The sequence below is a fragment of the Saccostrea cucullata genome, unplaced genomic scaffold (assembly GCF_032062105.1).
Source record: "Saccostrea cucullata isolate Sc308-1 unplaced genomic scaffold, CSIRO_AGI_Scuc_v1 ctg282, whole genome shotgun sequence".
Lineage (NCBI taxonomy): Eukaryota > Metazoa > Mollusca > Bivalvia > Ostreida > Ostreidae > Saccostrea > Saccostrea cuccullata.
In genome coordinates, this window is record NW_026933043.1 from 397,603 (window position 1) to 413,213 (window position 15,611).

The 15,611-nt window shown below is 31.1% G+C and overlaps 1 protein-coding gene across 7 annotated transcripts in view; it reads right to left on the bottom strand.

Annotated features, from left to right (window-relative positions):
- The window catches only part of LOC134237084 (multiple epidermal growth factor-like domains protein 11), a 59,221-nt gene extending 43,713 nt beyond the window's left edge, over positions 1-15,508 (bottom strand). For 5 of the 7 annotated variants that reach the window (XM_062719177.1, XM_062719172.1, XM_062719171.1 and 2 more), the window contains exons 1-4: positions 15,388-15,508; positions 12,899-13,099; positions 11,108-11,356; positions 10,842-10,979 (exon numbers count right to left, since the gene is read on the bottom strand). In XM_062719177.1, coding sequence (XP_062575161.1) covers positions 10,842-10,979; positions 11,108-11,356; positions 12,899-13,099; positions 15,388-15,484 — 685 coding nt within the window. In that variant the 5' untranslated portion in view covers positions 15,485-15,508. The remainder of the gene's footprint in view (positions 1-10,841; positions 10,980-11,107; positions 11,357-12,898; positions 13,100-15,387) is intronic. The other 2 variants (XM_062719178.1, XM_062719175.1) reach the window with 1 other exon arrangement.
- Positions 15,509-15,611: the final 103 nt, after the last annotated feature.

Genomic DNA, 15,611 nt, shown 5'->3' on the forward strand with positions numbered 1-15,611 from the left:
ATACATGATATAGAATTTTTTATATTATTTTTATTTATTTACCTTGATCATTAATATTACTGATTATTTCTATTTCTATCATTATTTTGTACTACACGTATGTGTTTGTGGTTTAAGTGCAAAGTTAGGTTGTAGAGTAATTTGTTTAATTGTAAAGAGGGTCAACATGGACATGTATTCCTTTTGCTTATAAACTGTAACACATAGATCAAGCACGGTAACCATAAACACATTCATTCCTTCGGACATATAAGATATTTCGTATCAAATGAATATAGCTGGTTAAGGCATAAAGACTTAGATATGTCAGAAAATAAGACTTTAATTAATTTACTCATAAAACAATGGTCGCGTGTGGTCCGAATGAATTGTCATCGCATAAGTGCCAAAAAGGTCGACAAGTTGTGAAAATGCCATGGAAACCGGTTCTGAGGTATTAAACGGCCGCGCGTGCCCTAACAACCTCAGTTGCGGTTTTTTATTAATAAAACATCTTAACTTTTATACAACTTGTCTTCTTTTAAGGTACGTATGTCTTAATTGTATAAATATCTATCTAAGTATATTCATTATTTCAAAATCTATGTAATGCTAAAATTTGTTTACTTGAAACTGCTTTGTTATATTATTATGAAACAGAATTTTGTAAAAAAAAAAAAAAAAAAAAAAAAAAATTATTATGTTGAGTTGCGGTTTCTTACTAATAAAACATCTTAACTTTTATACAACTTGTCTTCTTTTAATGCCAGCAATTACAGAGGCTGAAGTCAGGTTATATAGCCATCCCTCACTAGCCAAGCGAGAGCCCAGCTCACACAAAATAAAATATACGCATTTTAATTATAAAATACATATTGTTTTTTTTTAATTGTAAAAATATGTTCATATATTAAAAAAATATCCCCCCTCTTTAATTGGACATTTTATTACTGTGATGACGTCATGACATGCACAATGAGTCTATTAAGAGCAGTAATTTATTAAAAGCTACAGTGGTAGGTTTTGTTGTAATTCAATATTCATACAAATCTAATAATATTAAGTACTTCATAATTGTGTGTTAAAAGAAGTTCTTATTCTTTTGCGCATTCACAGTAAACTCAAGAATACCATATTAATATAACTTACTTTCATTGGAATCATATCCCATCCATCCAGATAAACAACCCTCACACTGCCCAGTCACGTGATTACAGGAAGTGTTATTTCCACAATGGTCTGTACATCTTTTCTTGCATTCCGCTCCGTATTTTCCAGCTGGACAAGCTAATAACATAAATTGAAATTGTTTTAGACTTTTGTATAAAATAATACAACCCGTTAAAATGATATAAAATTTGGCATAAATAATAATCTGTGAAGATTCTCATTTTTCCTCAATTATGTGCACGTAATATTTTTTTTCTTTTAAAGATAAAATTAATCATTATTATTTGTAGTAGTTGGAAAAATTATTTTTGGTTTGTGCATTGATACTATGAACAGATGTTATTCTCAGTATCATTAGTCAGGTGTTCGCAATTTGTGTTTTACCCTCATAATTGTGCACTTAAACGAAGTGTTCGAGATTTAAATATCCCTGCCTGACAATCTAGTTTTTTTTTTAATAAAAATAATTTCTTGTAGGACAATTTGGAGAAAATCTTTAAAGCTGGGTAAGAACTACTTGAAATTCGATTTAAATAGTAAAGGGTTTTTATAAAATGATGAACATAGACTATAATGAAATGCCTTAGATGGAATGAGTTTCTGAATCTTACCATTAGGGCACTTTTCTCCAGTCCAGCCGTCAGTACAATCAACACAAGTTCCATTACTTACGTAACACCTTCTCTCTTGACAGTTTGTAGGACAGGTTTCATTGCAGTTACTTTCATAAACACCATCTCTGTCACAACCTTTGAAACGTATGCATGTCTTTCAAAGTGTCTTGTCATTTAGAGTTATATTAATTATAATCTTATTTTTAAATAAATTCAAAAATTTGAAAGTGCATATTTCAATTGCAATCTGTAAATGAAAAAAAAACCTTGTACTACTACCTCACACAATTGTGTATATGTATATTGTTGATTGCCAGGATACGACACTTCAGGAACTCTTTCGTTGTAGAAAATTACATATCGTTACATATCGACCAAATGAAACACATATATGTGTAACGTGAAGATCGGATAACTCCGGTCCTGTATGATTGTAACATACGTAAGCCTTTTGTAACAGACTTAAATCTGTACTGTTAGAGATGTAGAGTATGTATCCATACATGCGCTCTCTCTGTCGTTGTTCTAAATTATAATTAAAAAGAAAAAAAATTACGAGGGTTAACATATGCAATATACATACTATATTAAATGAATTAATATTAATTTCCAACAATAAAATTATGCGTACTAACTTGATGTCCTTTTTTCATAAGTCTATGTGAGCTTTTCTGTCGTCCGTTTGTCCAATTAGCCGTCTGGCTGTCTGTTCGTCTGTAAACTTTTTACACATTCAACTTATTCTCGAGAACCAATCATGGACCAATGATTTAATGCATCCTTTTGTGAAGGGAAGTTTACCTGTGGTTAATGGAAGGTAGATCAGCATGGCAGAATCATAATTTGCTTTAGCGTAACATTTTGAAAGGTCAAATAAAAAACAAATAAAACTCTGATGACTTTGTTGCACAACATGGCATGTTGAAGAAATAATCATATGCTAATCCCGGGCAAAGAATTTGATTTTCTAAAAATTGCTTCCTAAAATTACTTTGGAAAATGTGCGTTTTTTTTTTGGAAAATTGGACATAATAACTTTTATTAATTCCATACAATTGTAAATGACTGGATATAAAAAATTGAATTGAATTTTTAAACCCACTGATTTTTTTTATTTTGTTCGGTTCAGGAGATTTACACATACCATTTCATGAGTTAGGGCTGAACACAAGAATGATTGTAGATTTATTTTGATTCATCGTAGAAAAAGGAAGTTCAGAACAAAGATATGGCAACTGATTCTTTGCTGCATAGAAACTTCACAAAACCCTAGACTAAAAAATACAGCTGATTTAATATTTCAATAAGAGAATGCCAAGATGCTAGCTTTCGAAAATCTATAGACAAAAATACGATGATTTAGGATATGTTTTGGCGTTTTTTGAGTACGGAACGTGTTCGATTAGTTTTGATTTTTTGTCTAATTTAGGATATATGTGATACTTACCAAATCTGGATTCATAAAGCCTAAAATAAATCTCAACGTCATAAATACTTTTGACTTCTTGAAGATCCACATACCACCATGCTGGATTTGAGGCGTCAGTAGAAGAACATGTGGATATGGAACCGTCTACAGCGTTCTCAGAAACATCAATAATATAAGTATCTGAACTTTGTTTTGTTGGTTTATATGACGATATATTGTCTAAAGATAACATACAAAAACTTTAAGATATAAATTTTATTTTTTACAGAGCTTTGAATTAAAATCAAGCCTCTTCAGCAGCATAACAATTTAGGCATGAATAATTTAACTCTATGATTATAATGACAAATACTGAAAGTGAGATAATTATTTGCACAATGATTTCTGCCACTCTATATGCATGACAATATGCAGAACGAAATATAATGAAGCAATTAATATACCTTTGTAATAGAATTAATCCAGTAATAAGCAATGCAAATTTTTGTGTAATATTCTGCACATTTAAGAATCTCTGTAAAACAATGATTTTTTATTTTATTTTTTAAATCCGCTACTTAAATTCCTCCTCCAACAACAATGTTCAACACAATTTTCACGAATACAGAATGTTAATGAATGTTGATGAATCTCAAAGGTAATTCAGTATTTTTTAATTATCAATATTGTATCCGTTGAAATTCGATTTTCCATACCTTTTGAATGCTATCTCCATTAAATAAACTTCCTGGTATTTGTGCACACGCCTGTTCATTGATGATCATAAAAAATAGTGAAAGGAAAGAAGCAAACTATTTGATGTTTTATTTGAAATGAAAACGTGTCATACAAACCGTTTCCTGCAGAAATATCCATGCTGACAAATTGAACAAGTAAACAGTTGAAAATAAAACGCATCTTGAAAGCTTGATTTTCCACTTATTACGTACATGTATATTAGTTATGTGCATTCATGAATATGTGTTATATTTTTAGGTTCGTATTTCAAGGCAAGGATAAAAAGGGCATTTAAATTTTGGTTTTAAAAAAGGGAACTTTAAATCGTTGAGTTAAATTGTCGGAACAAATAGGCGTATTTCATTTTCAAATCTGCATGGCTCAATCGAATATATAGGATGAAGCTAAAACAAAGAAATACAATTATATGTACTTGTACGAGTATGTGACGTTTTTTTTACTCAATTTACATTTTTTTATTAATAGCACGAGAAATCAAGTCCAAATGCATAACATATACGTACATAATTATTTTAGCTCACCTGAGCTGAAAGCTCAATTGAGCTTTTTTGGTCAGATTTTTTTCATCGCCCGTCTGTCCATCCGTCTTTAAACTCCAGAAGAACTACTTGGTCAATTCAGCCAAACTTGCCACAAAGCACCCAATTCAAGTCTGTTCAAAATAAGAGTCACACCCTCATTCAAGGAGAAATAATTAAGAAATGGTTAAAATTTGATTTTCGTAATTATATTTGAAAAATCGTCTTCTCAACAAAGGGTAAATACATTTATACATCTATATGTGGAAACTCTATAAAATGTTTTCTTCTAAAGAACAGCAAAACCATAATTTGTAATATTTATATGGAATCATCCTTAATTTGTGTAGATTCAAGATTGATCAAATCATGACACCGGACGGTAGGACGAAGCCACAAGCGACGATTAAAGTTTTCCTTCTGAGTATATAGGGAAAAAAATTTAAAAATCTTCTCAGGAACAGCAAAGCTATGATTTATCATATTTTTATGGAATTATCCCCAGGCAGTGTATGTTCAAATTTGTTAAAATCATGACCGCACGGGAAGGGTGGGGTCACAATTGATGAGCAAAGTTTTACATAGGACAATTATTTCTTTTAAAGTCTTCTTCACAAATTCAGCAAAGCTATCTCAGTCATATTCATATGGAAGTATTTTCAAGTAGTGTATGTAAAGATTTCTTCATATCATGACCAGGGGCGGTTAGGTACCACAATGAAAGTTCAAACTTTAAAGGGTAACAAAGTCGCAATTAGTCAAAACCATATGCTAACATCAGTACTTATTATAGATTTAAGTATTCAAGTTTGTTCAAAATATAACCCCTCCCCTTTAAAGGTAGGTTGCAATTGGGACCTCTTATGAATTTAAACTTTTCAATATTGTTCTGAATTCTGCTTTTTCCAAGCCACAATGTTCAGGCGAGCGATGTGGCCCATGAGACTCTTGTTCCTTTTGCAGGAAAATTATAATTGCATCATTTACATTTTTAGGTTTAGTTGTAATCATGTTACAATTCCATGTAACAATTTCTTTTCCAGTAATTAAGAGTGAAAAGCTGAAGTATTTAGTAGCATACAGGTTTTTTTTTGTCTCCTTAAATGTCTAAAAAAAACTTTACGGCAACTTATAAACTGATATAAATATATTTCAGGCAATACTTTATCCTGATGTGTTTATTTTATCTCATATTTTACTTATCTAATTACATGATATAGCTGATTTCTTTATCCTGTTATCTCACAACAGGCTATAAATGGGGGTATTTTTCAATAACAATCTTGGTGAAGGGAAAGAATTTATTTATTCTCAAATTTGTAGCTTTTTGATATTATTTTTTTTCATATTGTGAAAAATGTCACTTAGAGACAGATGACAAACATTTTTTTTTTGGAGGAGACTTAAAATCAAGTCACAAGTTTGGAAAAGTGGATAATTCTTAGAATTTTTTCTCTTGAGAACTGGAAAATGAAATAGACTCAGAAAATATTATTAATGTTTCAATGAAATTGAAAATATGGACAAAACAATCTCAGTAAAGGTTTACAATTTTCGTGAAAACAAATTTCAGAATATGTTACCTTGGTGCTAAAAGTGTAATATAAACTGTAGAAAAATATACCAAGTAAGGTGAATTTTATGAGGAAAAACAAAATGACAAAAAATCAGCAGTATCACATAGGCTGATTTTTACCAATTTGCTTTTCCTTACAAAATTAACCCGACTTGGATATTTTTTTAAAGTTTATATTACACTTTTAGCACTAAGCAAACATATTCTGGTTTTTTTTTTCACCTGTAAACCTTTACTGAACGTGATTTGTCAATTTTTCATTTTCATTCAAATATTATCAATATTTTCCAAGTCTATTTCATTTTCCAGTTCTTACATGTGTAGGAGAAAAAAAATCTAAGAATTTTCCACTTTTCTTAACCTGTGCCTAGATATTTAGTCTCCTCCAGAGAAAAAAAAATTATTTTTATTATCTGTCCTTAAAAGGCTTACGCGCCTCAGTTCGTCTAATATCAGACATAATGGACAGTTTTTGGCTTAACACCATTACAGAAAGAAATCTTTTTAAAATCTTCTAAAGAACAGAAGTTAGGTTATAATTTATCAAGATACATTATTATCCTTTTGAATTTTGACTACTCTTTGTCAGATCACCTTCTGTAAAAAGCAATACAGGGTACGATGAAAACATTTATTTATAATAAAGCAATCTTTAAACAAAAAAGTTAACAGAAACTTTTTCAACATTTAAAAAATGCACCTTCACGACTTTACTCAAGGTCTGAAACAAAATATGTTGACAAGTCTTTACATATGCCATGAATTTTTCACATTTATTTAATGACTGATTATTTAGAAATAACCATTCGACATAAAATTCTGATTATAAGAAAGTACAGTTATGACTTGTATTCAGGAGGGATTTATTTTCCAATCACAGCTAGTAAAGTAATTTTTTTTCTATTTCTCTATACAATAAAGGAACATCCATATAAATAAAATATCAATCTTTTAATCGAAGCAAAATTCTCTTTGTTTGGACTTGGTACTTATTTTAAATCTTTGTCATCAGTTCAATTTTAGCATTCTTGTACAGATTGTGACTTAACAGAAGACCACTAGTGCAAATTATGTGTTTTAATAAAAATTATTGTCATAAAAGGATATCCATCCAGAGCATTCATCACACTTGCAATAAGTTGCAATAACGGGCATTTTTGCTGTTGAACTTCCAGATTTTAGATGCATTTCTACGTACGCAGAGTATTGGTTAGAGGTTCCGAATTCAGACCAAAGGGGTTTCGTAAAGTCTAAGTTCCGGAAAGTGAAAGTTCTTGTGCAACACGAACGTCCTTTTGTGGCGCAACTTGTGGCAAGTATTTAATCTGTTAAAACAGCACAAAGGTCTCAATGATCTATATATTTCAAGGCTGCTCTTTTCAAGTCAACTTTAAAATAGATAGTGACTGTTCCCTCGCCAAGCCAAGCACTAGAAGTGGAATGTATCGGACATATTTCGCCTTCTAGATTTTCTTTTATTTAAAACCAGTTAATATGTGTTTAACTTGCTATTGATAATTAATACATATTTTTGCTATGAAGAGCTTAATGTTCTGGTGTCACTGAGAGTAAGATTACGATAAATTTGAGAGGCTTCTGTTGTCCGCCTTTCATTCAGGTCCTCATATGCATGATTTTCAAGATGGTCGTCATATGTTGATCTTTGTTGAGAACGCCCTCTGTCACTGACCTCGTAGGAGGACTGATCATTTTCTTTCTTGTTCTCTTTCTTCCTACGTTGAATAATGTCTTTCTTCCTACAGTGAATAATGTCTTCGTTTTCTTATAATGATTTTTTTTAACTTTAATAATTTGAAAAACAAATAAAAAGCATATTCGTATCTTTTTTTAAATATGTTTTTACTGTATGCCTACATAAGTATAAAACATACAAATGGAAATAAGCAGTTATTTTAAATTTATTATAGACTTAACTTTTTTGATGATATATTTTATATGAAATGTAAAAGCTAGAGAAAACGATACGCCCTTTCAATAGGTGTCCTCTGGCTTATCATTTGATTTTACTGCCTTTTATAAACACAATTAATACATTTGAAATGATCTCAAATTCCAACATACAGTGTACTAATATTGTTCTTTATATACATTTGCAAGCAGAATATATGACTCAATAATATATAAACGATACCGTTTATTTCACCATTTACATGTTAAACCTCGATTAACTTCTTTCCACCCTCACAATTTTAATGGTTCAAAGTGCAAATGCTGGCTTAATTTTCATTTGATATACATTTAGTTTAAATTTACCAATTATTGCAAAAAATGTATAGGTTGCCATATTATTGAAGATGGGAGACATAGATAAACAGAAGTATATGACATAATAAAAATGTTTATTTTTGTTAACAGTATTCAACAATTATGTAAAAACTTATTCAAATGCATAATTCTGATGCAGAAAGTTCCGAAATACTTGCTACTTATTAGAACTTTTGAATTGTAAATATCAGGGATATTATTTTACATTACAAGTTAAATAAAGAAAATGCCTGAATGAAGATAACTGATCAGAAGGAGTTATTGCCATTGTCAACATTTTCTAAAGATTGAATAATTGATTTAATAAAGAAAATATACATCTTTTCCTACTTTTACTAAACAATATCTATCATTACACTTGTTGGAAAGCATTCTTCAAAAAATATATATTGTTCTATTGGGTATGAATTTGAATTCATAACAATTTTTGCAAAAACTTGTGACATCATGGGAGGATGGAAATACTTTTTTTTGCACAGAATAATTTGATGGCATGTAAACTGAAATACAAACGTTTCGACTTCACGCGTTAAGGAAATCATAATATAGTAAACTATTCCTAAAAATCACCATTACTATCATTCTTCATATCATTTTGTACAAAAAAAACTGCTTTTCAAATTTCGAAGCTAATGAGTTCAAGGACAGGGGGTACACGCGCGTGACACCTGATGATACATTAGATCGTCCGTGTGATATATCAATATGTGGCTTCACGGGATTTGATCACGTGACCAAGCAAGTATATATTCCACATGGAATTTTTTCATTTGTTATTCAGCTGTCACTGCTTTAAATATGCTCCTCTATTTTCCACTGGTACAAATAAACATACCTGATGAAGGAAAGCACTATTAGAAAGCAAAATCCAACATTGATCAGTAGGGAAATAACCAAACCGGCTGTCATTCCGGCAACGTTGGCTCTTTGGGCACTGCAGAGGCTTTTCGAATCTACTGTGTAAATAAGCAAAGAAAAAACATGTAATACAGTAAATTTTTTTTATCAGTTACTAAAGGGGAAAACATCCCTGTTTCTCTCTTGGGGACAATTTAATTATATTCCACTTTCAGAAAAATTGTTTGAGCATATAAATTGTTGTTTGAAATACCAAATACAAATTGATCCTGACATACTATAAAAAAAAGTTATTTTTCGTATTTAGCTAATTTGCAATTGCCTGTAAAAATATACATTTGTCTGAATAACATTGAACTATCTACAATGATGTACTATGGTACCCATACCATCAACACTTTGTTCATCGCAACGATTTCCTCGAAATCCATCACGACAACCCAGAGGACAATGTCCATCGACATGGTAGCAGGTATCGTTGTTAAAACAGTTTCCACTACAGTTCTGTTCACAGCCTTTGCCATACGTGCCAGATGGACACTCTGAAAATGTGTGCTAAATAATGAACACGTACGTGGTTATTGTTTCTGTATGTACAATGCGAGTTCTTAGAATTAATATAACTTTCCTCATTGTTTGGTCCTTTTTTTTTTATTTCTTTGGTATATATAAAACCACAAATCTTTCCTCTTACATGTTATTCGTCGCTCAAGTCACATTAAACACTTTGTATTTTATGCGCGTGTGTATTTCTGCAAACTTAATTTCTTGAATACATACAAGATATCATTTAATATGTTTTATAAATTAAAATTTATTGTTTGAAAGAATTATGAAAGATGAATACATTATGTTCTTAATTATGTGAAAATATGTTCATATATTCAAAATTAACCCCCCTTTTTTTATTGGACAATAAATTATTGTGGTGACGTAATGACATACACAACTAGTCTAATACGAGCAGTAATTTATTAAAAGCTACAGTGGTAGGTTTTGTTTTAACACAATATTCATATTTTGCGCGGTCACAGTAAGTTCAAGAATACTATTTACATATCTTACTTTCATTGCAATCATATCCCATCCATCCAGATAAACACCCTTTACACTGACCAGTCACGTGATTACAAGAAGTATTATTTCCACAACGGTCTGTACATGTTTTCTGGCATTCAGCTCCATATTTTCCAGCTGGACAAGCTTAAAACATGAATTGAAATTGTTTTAGACTTTTGAATTTAATAATACAGCCTTTTAAAATAATATACGATTTGGCATAAATAATAATCTTTGAAGATTTTCATTTTTCCTCATTTATTTGCACATATATTTTTTTCTTTTTACGATAAAATTTAATCATTATAATTTGTATTAAAAATAATTTTTGTATATGCTTTGATGCAATGAGCAGATTTTATTCTCAGTATCATTAGTAAAGTGTTCGCAATTTGTGTTTTACCCTCATAATTATGCACTTAGAGGAAGTGTTTCGAGATTTCAATATATATCCCTGCCTGACAGTCTTGAAATTCAGTTTAATTACGGATGATTTTTGTTTACTCTTTTGCACATTGAACTCTCTCTAACCCTCTCTCCGTAAAGGGGTTTATAAAATGATGAATATAGACTATTGTAAAATGCCTTAAATGTAATTAGTTTCTGAATCTTACCATTATGGCACTTTTCCCCAGTCCAGCCGTCTTTACATCCAGCACAAGTTCCATTAGTTATGTAACACCTTCTCTCTTGGCAGTTTATAGGACAGGTGTTATTACAGAAAGGTCCATAAACATCATCTCTGTCACAGCCTTTGAATTATATGTATTTTTCTTGCAAAATGTCGCTACCTTTATTTTTTTTATTCAAGCTTTCAGAGCTGATATATGTCTATTCAATTAAGATCAATAAAGGTGATGTACAAGAGAAATGTAATTACCTTGCACAATCACTTCACAAAGTTGTGTGTATGTATAACGTTTATTGTTGGGATACGTCACTCCGGGAATTCTTTCATTGTAGAAGATTACATATCGACCAAAAGAAACACATACATGAGTAACGTTGAGCTCGGGTAACTCCGGCCCTGTATGATTGTAACACAGATAAGCCTGGTGTAACAAACTGAAATCAGTACTGTTAGAGATGTAGAGTTTGTATCCGTACATACGCTCTCTCTGTCGTTGTTCTGTTTATTAGAATTAAAAAAGGTGATAAGAGAGTTTTACATATACAGTTATATTTTACATATAATGAATTTCCGATGGGCAGGCATTGTAACTCTTTTTTAATTTGCTAACCTTTTCTTTTTTTAATTTCATTTGAAGAATGTATTTGAATTTTTTTATGAGCAAGAAAACATTAAAGTGACTACAACAAAATAATTAGATAATACAGACGTTTTATTAATTACCAATAATTATTTTCATCGATATATTGACTCAGTTAAACCCAGACATAAAAAACGTTACTGTGTCTACCATTTGTGTCATATTTAGATGGGTTTTTTTATATGAAAGCAATTACAAACTAACGACTAAGCAGTCAGACAAATGAGAAGACTTTAATTAGCTTTTCTTACGTTAACTTTCCATATATTTCCATATATAAAACTTTCTAACATTCTTACGCCACGTACATTTAAAATTATGTGCTTATATGTACCAGCTGGTTCCATATTTGCAATACGCAATATCCTGAATACGCAAATTTTAGGTTGATATAAGCTTCTGACAAATAAGTTGATGATTAAAAGATTTCATCACCAAGTCACGTTTAATTTACGCAATTTTCTACAGTAGTTTTAATGACCATTGTTTATAAATACAACCTGTCGTTGAGTCGTATTAATTCTGACATATGTCATACTAATTTTTGGGTCATTGTTTGTACAAAAAGATTTAGTAAGTAAATTGCTCTGTCTCTTTGATCAATACATAAAGCTAGCAGTGGGTGTTTACTCCTCCAAGCCACTTGATTTTCACTCAGGTAATTCCAAGAGTCTGTGTGTTTGCGCTGTTCATGATTCGTTTTGCTTACTGGGTTCGGGAAATTAATCATTGTTCGTCTTTTTCACTTATACAATGTATTGCATAGACGTACAACTCATACAGCCTAAGACTAAAAATATACAGCTGTGGTTGCGTTCGGTCAATAAGAGAACGTCAATATGCTAGATATCTTTCTCCAAAATATACTTTTGATCTGAGCGAAAATCTATTAACTTTTACTTAAATTATATTTTCAATGAATTTATTTTCGCATTTTCTCAAAGTATATAGCGGAAACGGAGATTTTGAAATTTTCATGCCCCTTATATCCCTGGCTACACTGTAGCTGTCTGTTTGCCTAAAACGCTTTAACTTTACTAATATCTTTTGAGTGTATGGGGATGTGACTTTCATATTTAATAGGTGTATTCCTTGTGACAAGACCTTTTGTCCTTAGCCCTATAGAGTTTGACCTACTATTGTAATAACTTTAATACTGGCCATACCTTTTGAAGAGTTAGTACAAGGGGTTTAAATTTTATTTCACGTGTACATATATTTTCTGTGACAACACTTTCCTCAAGACACCAAAAGACTGACCTTTTGACTTTAAAGCTTTTCTTGCATTTTAAAAATTCTCTAGTTTTTGCTATAAGATGCTATACTGGAACATCAGTGTTTTACACACATCTTGTTTTTCGTTTTATTGAGAATATGTGTTAATTATATTCATTACTTACCAAGGTAGGTATCATAAAGCCTGAAATAAATCTCTACGTCGTAAATACTTTTGACTTTTTGAAGATCCACATACCACCATGAAGGATTAGAGGCACCAGTAGTTGAACATGTGGAGAAAGATCTATCAACAACATTCGCAGCTACATCTAATATTTGCCTATCGTGGCCTTGTTTTGTTGGTTTATATGCCGATATATCGTCTGAAAAAGAAACAAAAAATTAAGAATGTTTTGGCAAAAAATCAAATTAGCAGCGCATTTTGAATATTTCTTAACAATATCAAAGGCACTCAATAATAAAATATATGGGGATAACGAACAGTAATCAAGATCAAAAGTGCATTAAACAATACAAATTTGGAGCAGAGTAAACATGACTTTCAGAACATCACAGGTGGGATCAGGTGTTATGGAGGAGTAAGCATCCCCTGCCGCCCGGTCACACCCTCTGGGTGCTCATTGTCATGATCGGAAAATAACGGAAAAATCTGTCGTCAATTCAGTGTATAAGTAATGAACTAATAATTAGTATGAAAACCGTCAGTCAGCTTTTGACCCAATGATAAACGGTATTTGCTGACAAGGTCACTGTATCGACCACAGAACTTACGAAATGATGACTTTAAACGAGACTGCTGATATTCTTGTTTCATCTACTTGTTTGTCAATAATTTACCTCGTTTTGAAAACTGTTCGTACGTAGAGCATTCTCTTGTGTGTCGAATAAATTGAGATACATAAACTCCGTTTGCAGATAATGCAAATCTTTGTATCCACTATGAATGATAAATATGGACTTTGGTGTGCAAAATGAAATTTTAAAGGTGATTGATCTAATTGCAGAGAAAGTTGTGAAAAATACCCTTCACTTATAAGCGATATACATCATCGCGAAATGAAATTTAATATGATATTTTATTAATGTATACATATGTAAATATAACGTTCAGAAGTGTGCTAATTCAATTATTATGTCAGATAAATACCTGGTAATATTCTAAAATATCGGTAGAACTATAATCTTCTGCTTAAAATTTTGCACCAGCACTGATGATAACTTGAAAATGGATTTAAGAAATACTAATCTATACAGTCCTCATTTCATATCTTGAAAAATTTGCTTATAACTGGTTATTCTTTACAAACTATGTAATATACTGTAAGTCAACAATGCAAGTGTGTATAAATGTTAACACAGTGATATAAAAAAGCTCAAATATTGTTCTCTCTAGTAAGCTTCTCAGTTTTGCTGGCTAATTGCTGCTTTAATTTCAAGATAATGTAGATAAACCACTTGAAGAAGCCCAAAAACGCATTTAAAAATGCAGAATTGGTGTAGATAAAACAAAAGTTTATACAGAAATTGAACTGAATTCTTAGTGATAACTACATTTTTTTTATGCGCCCGGATAGATAGATCCGGGGCGTATATTGTTTTTGTCCTGTCTCTCTATTTTTCTGTTTGTTTGTTTGTTTGTCTGCAAACTTTAACCTTCGCCATAACTTTTGAACCACGAAAGATAGAGACTTCGTATTTGGTATGCATACTCCACTAATTGAGCTCTTTCAAATGACCAAGGTTAATGACCTTGTGACCTTGATCGTGATCTATATGCTAAAAGTAGCTTTTTATCTGCAAACTTTAACCTTTCCATAAATTTTGAACCACGAAAGATAGAGACTTTATGTTTAGTATGCATACTCCACTAATTAAGCTCTTTCAAATGACACCAAAGTCAATGACCTTGTGACCTTGACTGTGACCTGTATGGTAAAAATAGTTTTTTTGTACCTTTGCTATAACTTTTGAACCATAAGAGAAAGAGACTTCATATTTGGTATCCATACTTTACTAATCAAGTTCTTTCAAATGACATCAAGGTCAATGGCCTTGTGACCTTGTCTGTGACTTATCTGCTAAAAATAGCTTTTTGAAATTGTTTTTGCCGCCGGGGGCATAATGTTTCACAAACACATCTTGTTTCAAACTAAAATTATCGTCGGTACATATCGTACGGTTTCCGAGTCATTGTTTATATTAAAATATGAGTGGTGAATATAACATTTCACGTTTGTTAATGATATCTTATCCATCGGTTAATATATATTAAAAAATGTAATGCTTGTGATTTGTGTAATTGTCTGTATTTTCAAGTACCCTGAATTGGCAAATAATCATAATAATAATAATATTAGCAGGAACTTTGATTGTACTAAGTAATTTCACAGCCCTTCTTCCATTAAATATTACATTTTTTAAATGGTGCATATTATTATTAATGAATTTCAAAAGTAATCTATAATTAAAATAAATTTTTGAATTTGAAAATAAACAGCACTGACTAGCACTGTTTAACTCAGCGCTTTTAATGTTGTTCCCATGAAATACACTTCCTGGTCCAGATCTGCTTGATTAAAATATAAATAAATCGAAAAGAGCAGAACAACGGGGTATTCTATTTTTACGTATGAGAATGAGTTATACAAACCGTATCCTAGAGAAATATCCATGCAGACAAATTGGATAAGTAAACAGTTGAAAAGAATACGCATCTTTAAAGCTTCTTTTACTGTTATCATATGCATTGCTCATGTGCTTTCATGAATATCTGTTTATTTTTAGGGTCGTATTTAAAGATAACAAGGTTCTTTAACTCTTGCATGGTAAAAACTATTTGACTCAAAATTAATCGTTAAGTTATCTTGTCGAAAG